At 45.5% G+C, this 25,022-nt stretch overlaps 1 protein-coding gene across 1 annotated transcript in view; it reads left to right on the plus strand.

Moving 5' to 3' along the window:
* The window catches only part of ankfn1b (ankyrin repeat and fibronectin type III domain containing 1b), a 1,028,185-nt gene that overhangs the window by 575,996 nt on the left and 427,167 nt on the right, over nt 1-25,022 (plus strand). Inside the window, exon 4 of the mRNA XM_068056894.1 lies at nt 4,111-4,151. Coding sequence (XP_067912995.1) covers nt 4,111-4,151 — 41 coding nt within the window. The remainder of the gene's footprint in view (nt 1-4,110; nt 4,152-25,022) is intronic.

Genomic DNA, 25,022 nt, shown 5'->3' on the forward strand with positions numbered 1-25,022 from the left:
CACCAGCATCACAGATGCCAGTCTTCAGCCAATCCGATTCACTCCATGTGATATCAAGAAACGACTGAAGGCACTGAATACTTCTTAAATGTTGTGATGGTTCCTGCTTCTACCACCCCTTCAGGCAGTGCGTTCCAGATTCCAACCACCCTCTGGGTGAAAGAATGTTTCCTCAAATCCCCTCTCAACCTTTTCCTGCCCGTCACTGGGTCAAAATCCTGGAATTCCCTTCCTAACAGCACTGTGGGTGTACCTACCCCACATGGACTGCAGCGTTCAAGAAGGCAGCTCACCACCACCTTCTCAAGGGCAATTAGTGATGGGCAATAAATGCTGGCCTTGCCAGCATGAATGAATAAAGAAAATTGCTAGTGGCAGCTCCTCATTCCCTGACGGGGTTTCCAACATGGCTGCTGCCCACAGGCGCTCTCAGGAGAAATAATGGGGCCGAGCTGTGATAGAAGACAGCCTGTCACCGAGATGCAGCCATGCATCTTCTGGAATGTGGTGATGCCTAACCCCCTTGCCACTACCTTTCTGGTCTCTCCCTCCCCGTGTCATGCTCCCTACTGCATAGCCACCTGCTAGCCCCAAAGAGGAGGGAGGTATGGAGGACTCACCTTGGCGGAGCGAAGGAGGCTATTGACCCTCTTGCGACACTGGAATCTGTCCCGGGGACAGACCCCACGGATGCTGACCTCCTCTGCGATCTCCATCCAGGTTTGCTTGGTCAGGCAAGAGGATCTTTTCTTGCCATCCCTTGGAAAGAAGACCTCTCACCATTCCCTTACAACCCAGAGGCGAATCTCCAGGGAGGCATCGCTAAACTATCCCAGTTGAATCGCAGTCCGTCCAGACAGTCAGCAGTTGATGCAGCAACAACAACTACAGTGGTGCAGAGGGATCCGGAAGCACTCCAGGATCACAGCTTCACTGAAAGGCAGCAATGCAAGCAGGTCTGGTAGCAGTTTAAAAATGGTTCCAGCCCCTGCATTGGAGTCATCTGATGCTGCAATCAGTCCTTGGAGCCTGGCCCCATCCTGCAATAGGACGAGCCCCGCACCTCAAATATGTTAAATGGCCAACTGCTGCGTGTTGGTTGGTTGGTTGGTCAGCCATGACATGCGGCAATGGCACCTGCTTCCGGGGCTGCCACCAGGGCCCGCAATGGGCTGACAAAAATTCAGCCCACAACATGCAGATCCCACCTCAATATACCCTTTAAAGTATGCGCAGTTCCAGTATCTGAGCTGGTGGCTGTGAGAGTCAAATCAAGTCATGGTGTGCCCTCCACCTCAGCTTTTTCTCTATCTCGGCCTTCAGCACTCTGTGCCACTGCCTGGCCTGGCAGCTGTTCTTGGGCATTTTAAAGTATAAATGCACAAGGGCAGTATTGAGGTAAGGAAAGCAGGGAAAAGCAAGAGGTGCATGGTTGCACCATCTTGTATATCATAACAGATTGCTGGATGAGGGTGAAGTGGGATTTGAGAAGGTGCATTAGGCAGGAACATACCATCATCCTCAATGGTTTTAATGACATTGCTTGCCACAATCTCAGTGACGGTCGCTCCAATTATTCCCAGCACCATCTCCTGAATGGCAGTGAGCAGATGCAGTCGTGCCTGCCTCCACCATTTAGCTGCTGCTGCCATCTATTACGGGCCACCTTGTCCTGTAAAAGAGAGTGAAGTGTTCAGTGAATATGGTGCCATGTGTTTGGGGGATGTGCATGCCACAGTCAAATAGCTGGCAGTGTGTGAAAGCTGTGGAATGTGTGTGAGGTTTCCAGCAATGCTAAATTTGTGAGGGTGAGGTGAAGCATCTGAATATGAGATTTGAGTCGTGTTGATAGATTGTTGGTAGGCAAGTGAAGGGGGTGTAGTAAATGGAGCAGAGTGTGATCAATGACTTAGACTTCAATGTAGGGAATGTGATTAATTTTGCAGATGAGATAAAAATTGTCCATGTGGTTGATAGTGAGGAGGATTGCTGTAGACTGCAGGGAGATATCAGTGGATTGGTCAGGTGGGCAGATAAGTGGCAAATGGAATTCAATCTGGAGAAATGTGAGGTAATGCATTTGGGGAGGGCAAACAAGACAAGAGAATACTTAAATGATAGAGTAATGAGAAGTGTAAAGCAAAAGAGGGACCTTGGAGTGCATGTCCATAGATCCCCGAGGGTAGCAGAACAGGACAGATAATATAGTTCAGAAGGCATACGGAATACTTTTCTTTATTAGCTGAGGCAAAAAATATAAGAGCAGAGAGGCAATGCTAGAACTGTATCAAACATGAGTTACACCACAGCTAGAGTACTGCATACAGTTCTGGTCACCACATTACAGGAGGGATGTGATCGCACTAGAGAGGATACAGAAGAGATTTATGAGGATGCTGCCAGGAATGGAGAATTTTTGCCATGAGGAATGATTGAATAGGCTGGGGTTGTTTTCTTTGGAACAGAGGAGGCTGAAGGGAAATTTAATTAAGATGTATAAAATTATGAGGGGCTGAGATAGAGTGGGTCTGAAGGACCTATTTCCCTTTACAGAGAGGTCAATAACTAGGGGGCAGAGATTTAAAATAATTGGTGAAAGAATTAGAGAGGAGTTGAGAGAAATCTTTTCACCCAGAGGGTAGTGGGGGGCTGGAACTGACTCATCGCATTTAAAAAGTACTTGGATATGCACTTGAAGTGCTGTAACCTACAGGGCTATGGATCAAGAGCCAGAAAGTGGGATTAGACTGGCAAAGACACGATGGGCTGAATGGCCTCCTTCTGTGCCATGAATTTTCTGTGATTCTATGTTTTCAATGCTAGCGGTGCAGTTGGTAGGATGTGATATGTGAGGATACATTCACTGACTACTCGTGAGTGGTCATTAAATGTTTTTTGGCAGTGCATCCTGGTCCTTGGAGCTGAACTGCTGGCATTGATCCCTATGGCTAGCTTCTCTGCTATGTTATCAGTACTTGTCTAGAGGGCCTCAGCCCCTTGAGGAAGAGAACCTCTCCCCTCATATCCACCTCCTGTCCCAAGGCCTCCAGCACAGCATCAAAAAACCTTAGGACACACTTTCTGACCTGTTGTGCCATTTCCTTTACTTTCTGCAGGTTTTCCCCTCCAAGCATTTTCCACACTTGCTGCAGCCAGAATGCACCTTGCTTTTAAGAAATGCAGTTTGGTTTTATGTAATGCAGGCTAGCTTTAAGTGCTGGCACAAACCTGGGCACCTCTGCTGAGGTGTACAGTCGCTCAGCAGTATCTTCAGTGCTGGGCTGCATGTCACAATCATTATAATGAGCAGGCAGCATGAAATTTGTGTGCTGCCTGCATCACTTTGAACAGGTGCAGGGCAATCACACATTGCCATCCCTGTGCCCGATTTCAGGGGCTAAATTGGTCAGAATGTCAGCATTATTAAGTTGCGTAATGTCTGTACGTGTATCTTATAAGAACCTAATGTTCTTGCCATGTTTGTTACAGTTGTGTTGAATGAGGCTGTATCAACAAGCAGACTTTGTATGGAGAAGTGAAACAAGGAAATTGTATCTCTATCTGGGAATGAGTAGCCTTGGGGTCATAATCAGATTAAGGCACAGATATCCTGTGGTCAGTATTAAACAAGGGATAGTTCACTAATTCGATAGCCCTATCTTGTTACAACAGGCTTAGAAAGATAGTGTGCTCAAGCCACTTCTATTCTCCAGACTGAGGTAAATATGCTTTCTGTATTTGGCGATGCTGCTAATATTGCCATCAAATGCAATTAGTTGTTGCGTGATTTATTGATGTCTGACTGCATAAAATTTCGAATTATTACACTTTACACCACCACCAGCCACGTGCTTGGGATATTGTTTAAAAACTTTGCAAATGTATTTGTTGGCGATACTGATCCTGCTACTGAGCTGTGGCCTGTGCTTAAAATTTGGGTGGGCAGAACAACCTACAGATGTGAGTTCCCACCTGCTGAAAATCTGACCCTCCCCACATTCCTATTGGAGGGTGATAAGCACCAGGTTACACCAGGAATGCTTAATTTAAAATTGGCCTATTGTAACCCTTGGGTTGTGTGTGACCAGGGTTTTTTCTTCTGTCTTTCAGAGTTTGGGCTCAGCGGACAAGAAAGATTCACTTCAAAAAAGGTAGGAAAGTACAAACGAAAGCAGACTGAGACATCTCAGCCATTGAGCAGACTTGACAAAATCCAGAACTCTTTATTTGGATTAGTTTATTTTGAGATACATGGAATTTCTGCACTTTTGTGGGTTTTGGTGCAATACAAAAGATTTATTTGATTGCAGGTAATGTGGTTCTTGTAGATACATGCATAGTTCTGTGTATTGGTTTGTGGTGCTGGTTGTTACTATGACCAGGCAGGGTGACCACCAATTCTCATTTGGAAGTAAACATTCCATTTTCAGTGGTCACTCAGTACTTTTGATAATCAAAAATGGGGCAGAAAATGTGTGGTTTCAATTGTTTTGCTAAAAACGCTTCGGCATTCTTGTATGACTGGATTCCGTATATAATATTCTGCGTACTGTTAGTCTTGTACACGTGATGGGTTAAAGGAAACAGGACCTTTATTGAACCACTCCTTACTGCTATGGCTTACATCTTCCAAGAGACTGCACGAGAAATTCACTCACATGAGGGGAATTTTATGCTGTCTCCCGCAGCGGGTTTGGAGTGGGGGGAGCATAAAATTGGGTGGGATGGTGGCGTTGGGGTGGGTTCCTGCTACCATCCCACTTCTGCCAAAATTTAGTCTAGGGCGGGAAGGCCTGTGAATGGCCAATCCGCCCTGTCGCCAATTGAGGCCCTTAACTGGGTAATTAAACCCAATTAAGGGCCTCTTCCTGCCACAGCCACAATTAGCCATGCAGCGGACAGCCCGGTCGCCGGACGGAAAGCACGACACGTAAAACCGTGCAGGCTGCTTCCTGACTCTGGGGGTGAGGGGGGTGGTGCAGGGGTCCCTTGTTAAACGGCATTTAGTGCCTGAATGAGGGACCTGGCATTGGGAAGTGGTAGGGAGCCGGCTGATAACTACCCCCTGTCCCTGCTACCAACTCCCCTACACCCACCTCCCCCGCAACCCCCAACCCGCGAGATCCCGCCCACCCTGGCCTACCTGTGGCCTAGGTCCAGTGTGCTCCTCGGCCACTGGTAGGTGCTCCTCCAGCAGCAGCTACCGCCTCCACAGTGGTGCTGCAGCTTCCGGACTCTGATTGGCCGGCAGCTCTCCAAGGGTGGAACTTCCGGCGATGGGGTTCTTGTTCCTGCCGCTGTCCACTTAAGTGCCTGATTGGCACTAGATTTGGTCGGCCTTCCAGAGACATGGCCGCTTGGGGATCTCGGTGTCACTTTTTCCAGACGCCAAGACTCCCATCACCAGAATGAAATCCCGGCCGTGGTGTTACATCACTTCCTGTGATGAGGTATATGGCATGATTAACATATTAACCCAGTAACAACCCAATGCCCAATATACTACATTATACTACATCTCTCCCCAAGTGTCTGACTTCCATTTTAACAGGGACAATCGCTGTGGCGATTTCACAAGTCCACCATAACAAGTCCTCTTCTCCTTTGAAGGGGATTCACGTCCTCGGAGTTGTCTGTCTGACACTGCAAGGGTGAAATTGGTAGATTCTGGGTTGTCATCTGGATTGGTGGATGAATGCTGCATCTCTGGTCCATTAGATTTTGGTGATAACTGATTTCCCTGGATAGGAGGCTGCTTCTGTATGGCCACCAGTGCACATCTATTTTGTCTCACCATACCATGCTCTGTTTGCTTAAGGTAGGACTATGAATGTGGTATCAGTATCTGTTCAACTACTTTTCTGTACCGATTTTGGTCTTGGATCCAAACTGGGTCTCCTGGTTGGATGTCTGGTCGGTTTTTTGCCTTGTGACATTTCTCATGGTTCCACCTCTGATTGGAATGATCTCTATCCTCTCTCTCCTCTTTGCCTAAGTCATCAACTTGTACTTGTGGCATGAGTGTGTGTTACAGTAGATAGTTGGATTTTCAGTCTTCTACCCATTTGGAGTTTGCACGGCACTAGACCATTTTGGAGTGGAGTTGAACGATAGCTCAGAAGTTGTACATCCTTGTTCTTCTTCAGCAATGCTTTTACTGTGCGCACTCCTCTTTCAGCTTCACCATTGGCTGAGGGTATCTTGGCGAACAGGGAGTATGAACAAATCCATACAATACCGTGAACACTTTACATTATTCGTTGGCAAACTGCGGTCCATTGTCTGAGATTACAAGGTCTGGGATTCCACATATCTCGGTCAACGATATAATTACTGCTTCAGAAGTGTGACTCTGCAGTTGCTTGACTTCTATCCATCTTGAGTAATAATCTACTACAATCAAGAACGTTTTACCTCTATGTTCAAAAAGATTCATCCCAAGACGTCCCATAGTCTTGATGGAAAGGAAGATGACATCAGTGGCACATCTTGATATCATTTCTTCGAGTGATTTTGAGAGACCTGGCTACCGAGGAACATAGGGCCACAGGAACATAGGAGCAGGAGTAGGCCATTCAGCCCATTGAGCCTGCCCCGCCATTCACTATGATCATGGCTGATCATCCACTTCAATGCCTTTTTCCCACACGGTTCCGAAGAAGGGTCACTGACCCGAAACGTTAACTCTGCTTCTCTTTTCACAGATGCTGCCAGACCTGCTGAGTGGTTCCAGCATTTCTTGTTTTTATCCCCAATCTCTCTTCATAGGACAGTCCTGCCATCCCGGGAACAGGTCTGGTGAACCTTCGTTGCACTCCCTCAATGGCAATAATATCCTTCCTAAGGTAAGAGGATCAAAACTGCACACAGTACTCCAGGTGGGGTCTAACCAAGGTTCTATACAATTGAAGCAAGACTTCACTACTCCTGTACTCAAATCCTCTTGCGATAAAGACTAACACACCATTAGCTTCCTAATTGCTTGCTGCACCTGCATGTTAGCTTTCAGTGACTTATTGACAAGGACACCCAGGTCCCTTTGTACATCTACACTTTCTAATCTCTTACCATTTAAGAAATACTCTGCACATCTGTTCCTCCTACCAAAGTGGATAACCTCACATTTTTCCACATTAAATTCCATCTGCCATGTTCTTGCCCACTCACTAAGTCCGTCCAAATCCCCTTGAAGCTGCTTTGCATCTTCCTCACAAAACACATTCCCACCTAGTTTTGTGTCATCCGCGAACTTGGAAATATTACATTTGGTCCCTACATCCAAATCATTGATATATATTGTGAACAGCTGGGGCCCAAACACTGATCCCTGCGGTACCCCACTAGTCACATCCTGCCAACCCGAGAATGACCCGTTTGTTCCTGCTCTCTGCTTTCTGCCTGTTAACCAATCCTTAATCCATGCCAGTATATTACCTCCTATCTCATATACTTTAATTTTACTAACCAACCTCCTGTGGGGACTTTATCAAAAGCCTTCTGAAACTCCTAGTATACCACGTCCACCGACTCCCCTTTATCAATTCTGTTAGTAACATCCTCAAAAAACTCCAACAGGTTCGTCAAACAGAATTTCTTGCTCTGGCTCAACATTTTGTGATACCCAAAGGTCCTTGGTGCAATCTTTGTAGCATATCTAATCTCAGAACTCTCGAATAACCAATCCCTTGTCCTAGATGACTAAATCGTCAACTAAACTGTCCTCGCTGTTCATAGTATTGTCTGAGAATAGGATTGTGTGGCATGTATGCTGACCATCCTTTGATGCAGTACTCTTATACATGAGCATGTTCTTCATCAGATTTGTATGCAGCTCTGATTTCTTTCAGTCTCTGAGTTGTTGCTGGTAGGCTTGTGGTTGTTGTCGATGCAAAGGTTTCCACCTTTTCAGTAAGGGATACATCACCTTGTTCAGGTCTTGCCACTGGGATATGGGACAAAATATCCACTGTGATCTGCTGCTTTCCTGGAACATACTCTGTTTTTGCAACAGACCTCTTCATTCTCAGTCTGAATTGTTGTACTCGGGGAGGCATCTTTGCTATCTTGTTTGCATTTAAGAGAGTCACCAATAGTTTGTGGTCCATGTCTATCTTGAAGTGAAGACCAATAATGTAAACTTTTCACAAGCCCTTGAAGCTACTAAATTTACTTTCTCTATCACTGCATAATTCTGTTCAATCTCTGCCAGTGAACAGGATGCGTAGTAAACTGATCTGTGCTTTCCATCTGAAAGCATCTGAAAGAGAACAATTCCCAGTCCTGTAGAAGATGCATCTGCAGCAATGATAGTGCTTAGCTCAGGGTTATAGTGAGCCAACACATCAGGTGATATCAGCATTTCTTTGATTTTCTCAATGATCTCTGTTGTGCTTCCTCCCAGCACCATGTATTGTCTTGTCTTAACAGTTGACGTAGTAGCTCATTGACTACAGCGAGGTTGGGCAGAAACTTTCCAACTTGTTTTACCATACCCATGAATCTCTGTAGCTCGGTCACGTTCCTAGGAACTGGAAACTCCTTAATTGCTCTTGTCTTCTGTGGATCAACTCTTACACCAGATCCATCTCTAATGGGCTGAATTTTATCAGCGCACCGCACTCTGCGGCGGCGCGCTGTGCAAGTGATGGCCTTCCATCACGGAAGTGCCGCCACCGAGCCCCCGTGATATTATGCCCAGGGGCTCATTTAAATGGAGGGGTGGAGTGGCCGCCTTCGATGATGTAGAGGGGGCGGCCGCCGTGTCCCCGGAGACAGCGGATGGCGCCAACGCGCAAGCACCAGTGCCATTTTTAAAGAACTTCAAGCCCTTCAGTGACATTTAAATTTTTAAAGGTCCCGGTCTCCGGGAAATAAAAATAAAATTTTAATTCATCTTTAAATCCCGTCTCCCACCCCGCAGTGGGTAATCTATATATAAATTGCCTTCACCCTGCCCCAGAAAAAACTTTTATTAATATCCTGAACTTTCCCCACGAAATATAGAATCATATAAAGTTTAAGGCACAGAAAGAGGCCACTTGGCCCATCGTGTCTGTGCCGGTCGAAAAACGATCCACCTATTCTAATCCCACCTTCCAGCATTTGGTCCGTAGCCCTTGAGGTGCATATCCAGCCTCCCTTTGAATGATTTGAGGGTTTCTGCCTCAACTACCCTTTCAGGCAGTGAGTTCCAGACCCCCACCACCCTCTGGGTGAAAAAGTTTTTCCTCATCTCCCTGCTAATTTTTTTACCAATCACTTTAAATCTATGTCCCCTCTGACCTCTCTGCTAAGGTGAATAGACCCTTCACCTCCACTCTATCCAGGCCCCTCAAAATGTCATACATTTCAATCAGATCACCCCTCAGCCTTTTCTGTTTCAAGGAGAACAACCCCAGCCTATCCAATCTTTCCTCACAGCTGCATTTTTCCAGTCCTGGCAACATCCTCGTAAATCTCCTCTGTACCCTCTCTAGTGCAATTACATCCTTTCTGTAATGAGGTGACCAGAACTGCACACAGTACTCAAGTTGTGGCCTAACCAATGAGTTAGACAGATCCAGCATAACCTCCCTGCTCTTGTATTCTATACCTCGGTTCATAAAGGAAAGGATTCCATATGCTTCTTCGCCACCTTATTGACCTGTCCTGCTACCTTCAGTGATCTGTGGACATTCACTTCAAGGTCCCTCACTTCCTCTACACTTCTCAGTATTTTCCCATTTATCGTGTATTCCTTTGCCTTGTTTAACCTCCACAAATGCATCACCTCACACTTCTCCAGGTTGAATTCCATTTGCCACTTTTCTGCCCCTCTGACCAGACCATCAATATCTTCCTGCAGTCTACAGCTATCCTCCTCACTATCTACCACACGGCCAATCTTTGTGTTGTCTGGAAACTTCTTGATCATGCCCCCTACATTTACGTCCAACTCATTAATATATACCACAAAAAGCAGGGGACCCAGTACTGAGCCCTGTGGAACACCACGAGAAACAGCCCTCCAGTCGCAAAAGCACACATCAACAATTACCCTTTGTTTTCTGCCACTGAGACAATTTTGTATCCACCTTGCTGCATTTCCCTGGATCCCCATGGGATTTTATTTTTTTAACCAGTCTCCCTAGTGGAACCTTGTCAAAAGCCTTGCTAAAATCCATGTAGACCACATCAACTGCACTACCCTCATCTATCTTCCTTGTTACTTCTTCAAAAAATTCAATCAAGTTGGCCCCTTGACCCTCAACCCCTTCCCACAATCCCTGCAACCAATAATGTGTTTTTCCCACTCCCCCCCCCCCCCCCCACTCCAGCCTGACAATTTTATTCCTCCCTCCCTCCACCAGTGTTTCCAATGGCGTTCCGAAGGCGTGCGAGTTGCTTCCGGTTAGCCGGAAAATCAGAGTGGGATGGCCGCCGTTGGCAGGTAAGTTCATTTGAATATTAATTATCCTCATTTTAATATTGAAATGAAAGCTATTATCCGGCAGGGACTTCTTGGCGTCGTGGGTCGAGGTGGGCTGCTCCCGCTAGCATTTTACGGGCCTCCCCATCGTGACCCACAGCGTCGAGGGACTGATAGAATTCAGCCCAATATGTGCAAGGAGCTTGACAATCGGCAGTGAGAATTCACATTTGTTGTTGAGTGTAAGTCCTGCTTTCTCTAGTTGTTACAGTACAGCTCTCACTCAAGTGTCATGTTCTGTCTGAGTGGATCCATAGATCAGGACATCATCCATATGACCTACGGCATCATCCAGTCCTTCTAGAATGCTTGACATTGTCCTCTGGAGAATTTCAGACGCTGATGTGATAGCAAAGGGTAGTCTGTTGAAACAAAGCCTTCCAAATGGAGTTATGAAAGTTGTGAGCAACTTAGACTCTTTATCGAGGGGTGGTTGCCAAAAAACACGATTTGCATCTAGTTTCATGAAGATTGAACTCTTCCCTAATGTAATCTACAGACGACATTGGATAGACTTTGCATTTAACTGCTTTGTTTAGCTGTGTAAAATCAATGCAAATTTAGATCCATTTAGATTTTGTATTGGGACCAACCCTGAGCACTAGCTTATAGGCTCTGTCACAGGTAAAATAATTCCTTGTTTCACCATGCAGTCGATTTCTTTCTTTACTTTTGGCAAGAGTGGGTGAGGAGCTTTTCTGGGTGTAAACAGGCACACTGGCTTTGTTTCCAGCCTTGGGGTTATATGGTGCTGTCTTCAGCTTCCCTACTCCTGTGAACAGCTTTGGGAATTCAGCTCTCGTCTGATCTTCTCTGCATTTCAGTTCCTCCACTCTGCAAATCAAATGCAAGTCAGTGCAAGCTTTCCTGCTCAAAAGTGAACAATGCTGATTTTGAATCACTTATAACATCTCTGTGATTTCTTTTGTCAATATTGGAGGGTTGCCTTCAGCTCTTCTATGACTTTGCGTTCTATCCCTCCTGGTCCGTATAATTTCTTGCCTGATGGCTGGAAAATACTCCTCTCTAATCATGGTTCAGCATCGGAAAGAGCCAAAACTGCTGCTCCAGTGTCGAATTTACAATGTGTCTTGTTTACCTCTACAAGGATCTCCGCACTCCAGCAACTTGTGCTTGGTTCTTGGATCTCTCCCAGAAAAGATATCACAACACAGTGGATATCCTCTACTTCATGGATCTTGCCACTTTTCAAAGGTTCCCCTTTTTGTAATGTCTGTACCGGCTTTTTGCTATGGCACACCACCTGGAAGTGGCCCTTCTTCCCGAATGAATGGCATTCGGCCTCTTTGATGGGACAGTTTTCCTGCTTGTGTCTCTCTCGGCCCCACCTACTGCAATTAGCTTGGGCTGCCAATAGACGCTCCTCCTGTCTCCCCTGCTTTTTGCTGCCATCTTTCCCCTTCCTATGCCGAACAAACTCAACTGAGTCGGCTGCCCTTGAGATGGGACCGTCCCTGTCACCCCGGACCACAGATCGATTCTGTTTCCTGACCTCCATTTGTCTGCTCAGTTGGATTACCTTTGTTCAGGTTAGATTATTTCTTGACTGCAAGTGATCAGACAAGGCATCATCAAACACTCCTCCAACAATTCTGTCTCTGGTCAACTCGTCCTTCAAGCCGCCATACTCACAGTCTTCTTCACATTTGTATAAGTTGTTTATGAATGCATGAACACTTTCCCCTTGATGCTGGGTATGTTTCTTAAATTTGCAAGCTTGTCAATGATATTGTTTTATGAGGAAAGATTGGACAGGCTAGGCTTGTATCCGCTGGAGTTTAGAAGAGTCAAAGGCGACTTGATTGAAACATATAAGATCCTGAGGGGTCTTGACAGGGTGGATGTGGAAAGGATGTTTCCCCTTGTGGGAGAACCTAGAACAAGGGGTCACTGCTTAAAAATAAGGGGTCACCATTTAAGACAGAGATGAGAAATTTTTTCTCTCAGAGGGTTGTGAGTCTTTGGAATTCTCTTCCTCAAAAGGCGGTGGAAGCAGAGTCTTTGAATATTTTTAAGGCAGAGGTAGATAGATTCTTGACAAGCAAGGGGGTGGAAGGTTATCGGGGGTAGGTGGAAATGTGGAGTAATCAGTTCAGCCATGAATTTGTTGAATGTCAGAGCAGGCTCGAATGTTCTCAAATTAAAATATGCATCCATTGCTTTGTTTACTTCATCATACGTGGCTTTCTCCTCATCGATACTTTGCACGTTGAGAATGTCATTTGCAAAGTTACCCATGACCTACAACAATGTACTGACCTGCTCACTGCTTGGTTTGGTATTGAGACCGACCCTGTGCGATACCTGGCAAATCTTCGATACCACTTCAGCCATGCGTGCCTCAGCTTGATTTAGGCCTGCAGAGCTTTTTCGAAACTTTCCGGTAAAAGCAGGGACTTTTCCATCATTTTTGTTTACCGCTGTCACCATATAATATTCTGCTTACTGTCAGTCTAGTAGCCTGGTACAGAATATAGAGTCATTAAGTCATAGAGTCATACAGCATAGAAACAGGCCCATCGCGTCCATGCCGACCATAATGCCTATCAAAACTAATCCCACCTGCCTGCTTTAATTCCATATCCCTCTATGCCTTGCTCATTCAAGTACCTGTCCAGATGCCTCTTAAATGTTGCTACTGTTCCTGCCTCCACCACCTCCTCAGGCAGCTCATTCCAGATACCCACTATTCTTTGTGTGAAAAATTTACCACTTTGATCCCCTTTAAACCTCCTCTACATTTGCCTCAACTCTCTCATCTGAGAGACTACTACTTTGGGTCCCACCCCCCTGCAAGACTAGTTTAAACCCTCCCAAGTAGTACTAGCAAACCTCCCCGCAAGGATATTGGTCCCCTTCCAGTTCAGATGCAACCCGTCCTTCTTGTACAGGTCACCTTTCACCAGAAGAGATCCCAATGATCCAAGTAGCTGAAGCCCTCCCGCCTGCACCAGCTCTTCAGCCACACATTCATTTGCCTAATCCTCCTATTCCTACTCTCACTAGCACGTGGCACAGGGAGTAATCCTGAGATTACAACCCTAGAGGTCCTGCTTTTTAACCTTCTGCCTAATTCCCTATATTCACTTTGCAGGACCTCATCTCTCTTCCTGCCTATGTCGTTAGTACCAATATGGACCACGACCTCTGGCTGCTCACCCTCCCCTTTCAGAATGTCCTGCAGCCGCTCCGAGACATCCTTGACCCTAGCACCAGGGAGGCAACATACCATCCTGGAGTCTCGTTTGTGGCCACAGAAACGCCTATCTGTAACCCTTACGATATAATCCCCTATCACTATAGTTCTTCCAACCCTTTTCCTCCCTTGCTGTGCAGCAGAGCCCTCCATGGTGCCACGAACTTGGCTGTTGCTGCTTTCCCCTGGGTCATCCCCCCCAACAGTATCCAAAGCGGTATATCTGTATGAGAGGGGGATGGTCACAGGGGACTCCTGCACTACCTGCCTGTGCCTACTACTCCGTCTGGTGGTCACCCATCCCTTTTCTGCCTGTGCAGCCATTACCTGTGGTGTGAGCACCTCACTAAACGTGCTATCCACGACTTCCTCAGCTTCGCGGATGCTCCACAGTGAATCCACCCGCAGCTCCAGCTCCGTAATGCGGGTAGTCAGTAGCTGCAGATGGATACACTTACTGCACACATGGTCGTCAGGGACACTGGAAGCGTCCCTGATTTCCCACATAGCGCAGGAGGAGCATATCACGGGGCTGAGCTCTCCTGTCATGACTTACCCTTAGATTAATTAGTTACTCCCTTAATTAAAACATCCTAATTACACTTGGGGCCTTGTTCTACCCGCTTCAATCTAAAGTCCTTAAAAAAAAACACTATAGTAGTACTCACCTTCACACCAGAGATTTTTTTTCCAACAAAAAACAACATTTGCCTTATTTTTTCAAGATATTCTAACAGCTGCTACTCACCAACCAATCACCTTGCAGCTCTCCTCTGATGTCACTGTTTGTCTTTTTTTTCAAAACGCAGGCGCGTTGGAAGAGCTCTGACTGCTCTCACACAGGTCCGCTCCACTCCCGGAAGGTGAGAGACTGGGCCTCGATCCTCCAGGTCGATTTATAGGCTCCGCTCCCGGCGTTCTCCCCACAGGTCCACTCCAGTCCTCTCCTCTCCCCTCCGCTCCCGGCAGGTAATATCTAAAGAGTCTGATGGGTTAAAAGAAACGGGAGCTTTACTGAAACACGTCTTACTGCTATGGCTTACATAGTCCAAGAGACTGCATGAGGGATTCACACACGTGGTGTTACATCACTTCCTGTGATGAGGTATTAACCCAGTCACAACCCAATGTCCAGTATACCACATCATACTACACTGTACACATGTGAAAGCAGATCTTTACCATTTACATATACTGGTTTCTTCAATGCCTTGTCCTGCATGATGTTAGACTGGGAAAAGGTCTGACTTTTAGGGGTTTGGGTTGAGATGGAGGATGGGGCAGTGAGTTTATTAGACACTGGATTTGTGCAGTGTGTGGCACTGAGGGTGTTTCGGAGGCTACCAGGGTGCTGACATCTGCTTTTTCATTAGTTGGTCCCAGATTAAGGCAGAGACTATAACCTGATTTGAAAAGGAGTTCAATATATATTTGCAAAGAGAATATAAAAGGATCGGGGAGAGGGTCTGGGAAATGGGATTTGTGTTAATAGCTCCAGATAAAGAGTTAACAGCACATTGACATGATAGGTCGAATGGCCGACCTACTGAAGGAGAAATTGCCTACTTCAAAACACTGTTTCCTTAAGTTAAGGTCCCTGTCCACTGAGCTGTCAATCAAAGTTACTACCCTGATGTGTGACTGTATTCTTTGGGGCTGAGATATTTGAAAATGTGTGTGTGCCTTTATGCAAATGGGAGAAGGTCATCCTGGAACATCTGTTATTGCAAGGATTCACCTTCTTACAATAGCATAAAATGTTTGAGCCTGTAGGAAATGACTATACTCCCAGTAGCTAATTAACTTTCAAATCATTGTCACGTCCAGAATTATGCTGGGCAGCTGGCTAACTATTCAGAAAAACTGCGGTTTTGAGACTTACCCTGATGATAAATTCCCCTAACCCCAATGATAACCTCCATCAACATTCTGGGGGTTACCATTGACCAGAAACTGAACTGGAGCAGCCACATAAATACTGCGGCTAAAAGAGCAGATGAGAGGCTGGAATTCTGTGGCAAGTAACTCACCTCCTGACTCCCCAAAGCCTGTCCACCATCTGCAAGACACAAACAGGGGTTGGCAACGTGTCCGTACATGGACATCAGTGTCTGTGGTAGAAATTTTGGGGTCTGTGACTGGCAAGTTCAGCGATGAGAAATTTCCCATTGACTTCTTTCAACCAGTCAGTTTTTAAAAAAAAATCGCAGCTGTCAGTTTCACAGCTGATGTGTTCAGAGCAGGACCGGAACTTCCAATTCGGACAAGTTTGGGGTATTCTGGCGGGTTGCAATTTTTAAAAAAAGGCTGCCAGAAAACCCCGAACTTATCCAAATTGGAAGTTCTGGTCCCACTCTGAACACGTCAGCTGTGAAACTGACAGCTGCGATTTTTTAAAAAACAGACCAACCACAAAGATGAGAGTTCCCGTTTGCTGTCTGTATCAGAGAGAGAGAGAAGACAGAGAGACAGAGAGAGGGAGGAGAGGGGGGACAGGGGAGGGAGAGAGAGGGGGGAGACAGAGAGTGAGAGAGCGAGGGAGCAAGAGAGGGAAGAAGGGAGGGAGAGAGGGAGAAAGAAGGAGAGAGGGAGTGAGAGAGAGAGAGGGAGGGAGAGAGAGAGGGGGAAGGGAGAGAGAGGGGGAGAAAGGGAGAGAGAAAGGGTGGGAGGGAGAGGAGGCAGAGAGAGAACAGGGGGCAGAAAGAGAGGGAGTGGAGAGAGAGAGAAAGGGGGCAGAGAGCGAGCGGGGACAACACGGGGGGGGGTGGTGGGTGACACAGAGAGGGAGGGACGACACAGAGAGGGGGACACAGAGATGGAAGGGGAGAGCAACAGAGAGACAGACAGACAGAGAGAGAGAGAGAGAGAGAAGTGGAAGAGAGAGTGATCAAGATCATTCCTGACAATGGACATCTAATCAGAATACTCCACATCACTACAAGAAGTATGCAGGCAAGCACTGACTACTTGTGGAAGCAAAAAAATGCCAGGCGTCTCACTAAATCAGTATCCAACATAGTGACCAGAAAGTAAGTCAATAAATTAGTCTTCTAATTTAAAGCTTCTTTAAAAAAAATGCACCTTTGTTGTTCTTTTGATTTATTTATTTAGAGATACAGCACTGAAACAGGCCCTTTGGCCCACTGAGTCTGTGCCAACCATCAACTTTATACTAATCCTACATTAATCCCATATTCCCTACCACATCCCCACCACCTACCTACACTAGGGGCAATTTACAATGGCTAACTTACTTATCAACCTGCAAGTCTTTGGCTGTGGGGGGAAACCGGAGCACCCGGCAGAAACAGGGAGAACTTGCAAACTCCACACAGGCAGTACTCAGAATCGAGCCCAGGTCGCTGGAGCTGTGAGGCAGCGGTGCTAGCCACTGCGCTACTGTGCCGCCCAATTAATAGTACACTACATTTTTGATGCCTTTATCTTTCTGAAATTGTCTCATCGGCCCTTTATGTAAGACAAAAACTGCAATGTGGCCCCCCCATGGGAAAATGTTGCACACACCTGTTTCAAGCCTTTAACCTTGTGTTTTAAAATAACCTAGCAGCAAAAGCAATTGCAAAAGTAATTCGCATTGGCACTGTGCACTATTTTGCTAGCTAGCTAACTAATACAGTTGTATTGCTCTCCATTGATATTTGTATGCTTAGCTACGTTATTTATAGGGGGAAATGTGTTTTAAATTGGACTGTGTTTTGATGGCATTAGATTGGATATATACAGATTAATCACCCCCATGTCTGTGGCTGAGTCAATAATTTTGTCAAATGTCCATGGTGCCAACATGTTGGTGCCTATCCCTGGGCACAAGTCAGGAGTGTGATGGTATACTCTGCACTTGCCTGGATGGGTGCAGCTCCAACAACACTCAAGAAGCTCAACACTATCCAGGACAAAGCAGCCCGCTTGATTGGCACCCCATCCACAAACTTTCACTCCCTTCACCATCGACGCACATTGGCAGCAGTATGTACCATCTACAAGATGCACTGCAGTAACTCACTAAGCCTCCTTCGACAGCACCTTCCAAACCCGTGATTTCTTCCACCTAGAAGAACAAGGACAGCAGATACATGGGAACACCACCACCTGCAAGTTCCCCTCCAAGTCACACACCATCCTGACTTGGAACTATATCGCCGTTCCTTCACTGTCGCTGGGTCAAAATCCTGGAACTGGCTAACAGTGCGTTGGGTGTACCTACACCCCAAAGACTGCAGTGTTTCAAGAAGGCAGCTCAACACCACCTTCTCAAGGGCAATTAGGGATGGGCAACAAATGTTAGCCTTGCTAGTGACACCCAGTCCATGAAAGAATAAAAATAGCATTACAGAGTGATTATATGTTAAAACATTCAACACAGGCAAAAATTCATTCCTTCAAGAACTTATAGTTCCAGAGGGATGAATCTTCTGTACTAGACTATGTATCCGTGTTCCAGGAACGGCTCACGAGAGCTTGCAATGTGGCCCAGGAACACCTTAAAGCATTCCAAAAAACTATGTATGAATGGGCAGACAAGCATGCCAAGACCCAAACATTTAGTATTACTACCCAAAGTATTGGTATTACTACCTTTAGAGGGTGAATCATTAAAAACATGGTTCAGTGGTCCATATAAAGTGGTCAAGAGAATTGGTCAGGTAAATTATTTGATTTGACACCCTGGATTGCCGGAAAAAGAGTTGACTGTGTCATATCAACATGTTAAAACAATATTATCGGTGGGAGGAGAATAAGCAAGAACAGGTATATCAGGTAGTAGGGACAATGAAGAATGAAGCGATAGTGAGGATGAGGCAGAAGGAGGTCTAGACAATGCTCAAACCTGCCACTATCTGGTTAGCGACTACTGAATTGCGAGGAAGATTGGTCACTGTGCTTTCATTTTTAGATGCAGAACAATGAGAAGACCTAACAAGGTTACTCACAGCATTTAAAAGAGTCTGTAGGGATAAACCAGGATGTACAACCTTAGCCACACATGATGTGGATGTAGGGGAATCCGTTCCTATAAAAGTCCAGACAAATAGGCCTAAATAAAAGCAGAAATCCAATACATGTTGGAAAACCACGTAATTGAACCCAGTCAAAGCAGCTGGAGTTCCCTAGTCAAGTTAGTGCCTAAACCTGACGTTTCAACTAGACTTTGCATAGACTACAGAAAAGTTAATGTAGTAACTAAAGCAGACTCCTACCCAATCCCTCACTTAGAAGACTATATTGACAGAGTGGGCAGTGCCATGTTTCTTACAAAGATAGATTTGTTAAAGGGCTACTTGCAAGTTCCTTTGACACTCGTGAGCTAAAGCAGTATCGGCTTTTGTCACACTGGACGGTCTTTACCAGTGCCGAGTGATGCCATTCAGGTTAAAAAATGCCCCAGCAACCTTTCAGAGACTGATAAATCAAATAGTAGCCAGTGTTCCTAAATGTGTAACTTACCTTGGTGATGTGCTGTTCTGCAGTAACACTTGGTAGGAACCCTTGGAACAACTGGGAGGCTCTTTGTGGAAGGTTGCAATTGGCTGATTTGGCTAACCTTTGTGGAAAAATTTAAAACCCAGAATGCCAGAATACTCGGATGGAGTTTACTGTTGCAGACATATCACTTAAAGATTGTCCACATTTCAGGCAAAAATAATGTAATTGCAGATGCTTTATCGCGAATTTAACTTTGTTTGAACTATATGAGTGCAAAGATGGGACAACGCAAAATTATATTAACTACAAGTAAATAGTGAGTGGGGGATACGTGTGAGAATGTGTTTCAAAATGTTTTCAATTTCTGTTTTTAACATTGTAATGGAACACATTCAAAAATGGCGTTTCATTTCTCCAAGGGCGGAGTTGTTACAAGACTGCTTCCGTTTCTTTTGCAAAATATGTCTCAAAGAACTTGTAGTTGAATTCTGGACATTGAGTCATATGGAGATTGCTGAACTTTGTGTTTTAAAAAACAAAAGGGAAGGTCAACAGAAGGTAGGCTGGTGGGCACGTCTTACTGGAAAGCATCTGTTTTCAAATAACCCAGCAGGGGGTTGTGCTTGTGACTCTGAAAGGACATTTGCAAGGGAATGACAGGCCAAGATTTATGGTTATCATAGGGCTTGTTTCTGGAAAAAGTTGGTTTCATTTGAACTGTTAAAAAAGCCAGTTGGTTTGGCTAAAAACAGAAGGAAGGAGTTACTGTGTGCCTGCCAGGTGAAGGCAGATGGTATCTTTCTCTCTTTGAAGAATCCCTGGACTTTAAAGAATTCCTGCATCGAGTTGTACTGGTTCCCTCTGTATTTGAAGAAATCTTGACTGCTATATTGCTGCTATAAGACCTAAGAAAAATTATTATTGCTGCTTCCTGCTGTAAAGCCTGACTAGAGCTTTATGTGCTGAATCTTTTGGAAAACTTCCCAAACTGATCATTAACATTGCCTGGAAAGAACTGTTCTAGGAAGATTCCATTGACCTATTCGCTCTTGGGACACCTCGCCAAAACAAAGGACTTCCATTTTTAAGTCAAAATTTTTTTTATTCCTTCTATTTCTTTGTAACAGAAAAAAATCCCTTTTTCCCCAGTTAACCGGTTGTGTATATATGTGTGTGTGCATGAGGGATAGGATAATATAAGAGGCTTTAATATTTCCATTAGTTTGTTTGTTTTACTTCATTATTGGTTAAGACTTGGTTTATAATAAACGGATAATTTAGTTGTTCATTGGAGAAACCTGGTTGGTGTGCTTTATTCTGGGGACAAATAGAATATCTGATTGATAGTTTCGGTAAGTGGGAAGATTTAAATATATGTTGTGACCTGTGGAGAAGTGGGACTGAATTAACAGTGCACTCCTCCCACCTCAGTCACAACAATATGCACCTTTATAAATGCACAGCTGTAATCATTAATATGAACTTTTACCATGAGTTGCACACACAGGCCTGGATATGACCCTGCAATGAAGTACTGTGAGCGCTACATGTCAGTGCTGCTGTTCTTCAGATGAGACGTTCTGCCTAAATCCTATCTCTCTTCCAGTGGTTCAGGTAGATGTTGCTACAAAATGGCTGCCATTTTTGCAAATGCAACAATTCTCACAGCACTTCTAAATAAAGCTGAGCCTCTGTAAATTGTATCTGAAGTGCTTCAAAATAAAAGTTATTCAATAACTGCAAGCACTGTTATATTAATTTGGACTCTGGACATTGATGCAAGCCTGCACAGGCCTTGGTGCTGACATAAATTCTTTCTCCGTGATGGGTACAGTTATTTGCTTGTCAATGGGTAAAATTATTTTCTTAAATAAAAGCAAAATACTGCGGATGCTGGAAATCTGAAATAAAAATAGAAAATGCTGGAAATACTCAGCAGGTCTGGCAACATCTGTGGAGAGAGAAGCAAAGTTAATGTTTCAGGTCTGTGACCTTTCATCAGAACTGGCAAAGGTTAGAAATGTAATAGGTTTTAAGCAAATAAAGTGGGGGTGGGGCAAAAGAGAACAAAAGGGAAGATACGTTTAGCGAATTGGTCACACCGCAGATTAGGATTGCTGAGGGAGAAAGGGAATGGGTGACCAAAAGGCAGAGAAAGAGCAAGAAGGCAGCGCAGGAGTCCCCTGCGGTCATCTCCCTCCAAAACAGGTATACCATTTTGGATACTGTTGAGGGAGAGGGCTCACCAGGGGAAGGCAGCAGTAGCCAGGTTCATGGCACCGTGGCTGGCTCTGCTGTTCGGAAGGGCGGGAAAAAGAGTGGAAGGGCTATAGTCATCGGGGATTCGATTGTAAGGGGAGTAGATAGGCGGTTCTGTGGTCGAAGACGAGACTCCCGAATGGTATGTTGCTTCCCAGGTGCACGGGTCAGGGATGTCTCAGATCGGCTGCAGAACATTCTGAAGGGGGAGGGTGAACAACCAGTTGTCATTGTGCACATAGGCACCAATGATATAGGTAAAAAACGGGATGAGGTCCTACAAGCAGAATTTTGGGAGTTAGGAGCCAAGTTAAAAAGTAGGACCTCAGAGGTAGTAATCTCAGGATTACTACCAGTGCCACGTGATAGTCAGAGTAGAAATGAAAGAATAGTCAGGATGAATGGGTGGCTTGAGAGATGGTGCAGGAGGGGGGGGGTTCAGATTTTTGGGACATTGGGACCGGTTCTGTGGGAGGTGGGACTATTACAAATTGGACGGTCTACACCTGGGCTGGACTGGAACCAATGTCCTTGGGGGTGCTTTTGCTAACGCTGTTGGGGAGGGTTTAAACGAATTTGGCAGGGGGATGGAAACCAAATGAGGAGGTCAGTGGACAGTAATGAGGTAGTAACTAAAGCCTGTAAGGAAAAAGATAATGAAGTCAGTGTGACTAAGGGGAAGAGTAGGCAGGGAGCAGATGATGAACGCAAAGGGACTGGTGGTCTGAGGTGCATTTGTTTTAATGCAAGAAGTGTAGTAGGTAAGGCAGATGAACTTAGGGCTTGGATTAGTACCTGGGAGTATGATGTTATTGCTATTACTGAGACTTGGTTGAGGGAAGGGCATGATTGGCAACTAAATATCCCAGGATATCGATGCTTCAGGCGGGATAGAGAGGGAGGTAAAAGGGGTGGAGGAGGTGCATTACTGGTCAAAGAGGATATCACAGCTGTGCTGAAGGAGGGCACTATGGAGGACTCGAGCAGTGAGGCAATATGGGCAGAACTCAGAAATAGGAAGGGTGCGGTAACAATGTTGGGGCTGTACTACAGGCCTCCCAACAGCGAGCGTGAGATAGAGGTACAAATATGTAAACAGATTATGGAAAGATGTAGGAGCAACAGGGTGGTGGTGATAGGAGATTTTAATTTTCCCAACATTGACTGGGATTCACTTAGTGTTAGAGGTCTAGATGGAGGAGAATTTGTCAGGAGCATCCAGGAGGGTTTTCTAGAGCAGTATGTAAATAGTCCAACTCGGGAAGGGGCCATACTGGACCTGGTGTTGGGGAATGAGCCCGGCCAGGTGGTTGAAGTTTCAGTAGGGGACTACTTTGGGAATAGTGATCACAATTCCGTAAGCTTTAAAATACTCATGGACAAAGACGAGAGTGGTCCCAAAGGAAGAGTGCTAAATTGGGGGAAGGCCAACTATACCAAAATTCAGCAGGAGCTGGGGAATGTAGATTGGGAGCAGCTGTTTGAAGGTAAATCCACATGTGATATGTGGGAGGCTTTTAAAGAGAGGTTGATTAGCGTGCAGGAGAGACATGTTCCTGTGAAAATGAGGGATAGAAATGGCAAGATTAGGGAACCATGGCTGACAGGTGAAATTGTGAGACTAGCTAAGAGGAAAAAGGAAGCATACATAAGGTCTCGGTGGCTGAAGAAAGACAAAGCTTTGAAAGAATATCGGGAATGTAGGACCAATCTGAAACGAGGAATTAAGAGGGCTAAAAGGGGTCATGAAATATCTTTAGCAAACAGGGTTAAGGAAAATCCCAAAGCCTTTTATTCATATATAAGGAGAAAGAGGGTAACTAGAGAAAGGATTGGCCCACTCAAGGACAAAGGAGGAAAGTTATGCGTGGAGTCAGAGAAAATGGGTGAGATTCTAAACGAGTACTTTGCATCGGTATTCACCGAGGAGAGGGACATGACGGATGTTGAGGTTAGGGACAGATGTTTGATTACTCTAGGTCAAGTCGGCATAAGGAGGGAGGAAGTGTTGGGTATTCTAAAAGGCATTAAGGTGGACAAGTCCCCAGGTCCAGATGGGATCTATCCCAGGTTACTGTGGGAAGCGAGAGAGGAAATAGCTGGGGCCTTAACAGATATCTTTGCAGCATCCTTAAACACGGGTGAGTTCCCGGAGGACTGGAGAATTGCTAATGTTGTCCCCTTGTTTAAGAAGGGTAGCAGGGATAATCTAGGTAATTATAGATCGGTGAGCCTGACGTCAGTGGTAGGGAAGCTGCTGGAGAAGTTACTGAGGGATAGGATCTATTCCCATTTGGAAGAAAATGGGCTTATCAGTGATAGGCAACATGGTTTTGTGCAGGGAAGGTCATGTCTTACCAACTTAATAGAATTCTTTGAGGAAGTGACAAAGTTGATTGATGAGGGAAGGGCTGTAGATGTCATCTACATGGACTTCAGTAAGGCGTTTGATAAGGTTCCCCATGGTAGGCTGATGGAGAAAGTGAAGGCGCATGGGGTCCAAGGTGTACTAGCTGGATGGATAAAGAACTGGCTGGGCAACAGGAGACAGAGAGTAGCAGTGGAAGGGAGTTTCTCAAAATGGAGATGTGTGACCAGTGGTGTTCCACAGGGATCCGTGCTGGGACCACTGTTGTTTGTGATATACATAAATGATTTGGAGGAAAGTATAGGTGGTCTGATTAGCAAGTTTGCAGACGACACTAAGATTGGTGGAGTAGCAGATAGTGAAGGGGACTGTCAGAGAATACAGCAGAATATAGATAGACTGGAGAGTTGGGCAGAGAAATGGCAGATGGAGTTCAATATGGGCAAATGCGAGGTGATGCATTTTGGAAGATCCAATTCAAGAGTGAAGTATACAGTAAATGGAAAAGTCCTGGGGAAAATTGATGTACAGAGAGATTTGGGTGTTCAGGTCCATTGTTCCCTGAAGGTGGCAACGCAGGTCAATAGAGTGGTCAAGAAGGCGTACGGCATGCTTTCCTTCATCGGACAGGGTATTGAGTACAAGAGCTGGCAGGTCATGTTACAGTTGTATAGGACTTTGGTTCGGCCACATTTGGAACACTGCGTGCAGTTCTGGTCGCCACATTACCAAAAGGATGTGGCTGCTTTGGAGAGGGTGCAGAGGAGGTTCACCAGGATGTTGCCTGGTATGGAGGGCGCTAGCTATGAAGAGAGGTTGAGTAGATTAGGATTATTTTCATTAGAAAGACGGAGGTTGAGGGGGGACCTGATTGAGGTGTACAAAATCATGAGACGTATCGACAGGTTGGATAGCAAGAAGCTTTTTCCCCAGAGTGGGGGATTCAATTACTAGGGGTCACGAGTTCAAAGTGAAAGGGGAAAAGTTTCGGGGGGATATGCGTGGAAAGTTCTTTACGCAGAGGGTGGTGGGTGCCTGGAACGCGTTGCCTGTGGAGGTGGTAGACGCGGGCACGAAAGCATCTTTTAAGATGTATCTGGACAGATACATGAATGGGCAGGAAGCAAAGAGATAGAGACCCATAGAAAATAGACGTCAAGTTTAGATAGAAGATCTGGATCGGCGCAGGCTTGGAGGGCCGAAGGGCCTGTTCCTGTGCTGTAATTTTCTTTGTTCTTTGTTCTTTGCATATGTGATAGGGCAGA

Source organism: Heterodontus francisci, chromosome 24 (genome assembly GCF_036365525.1).
Source record: "Heterodontus francisci isolate sHetFra1 chromosome 24, sHetFra1.hap1, whole genome shotgun sequence".
Lineage (NCBI taxonomy): Eukaryota > Metazoa > Chordata > Chondrichthyes > Heterodontiformes > Heterodontidae > Heterodontus > Heterodontus francisci.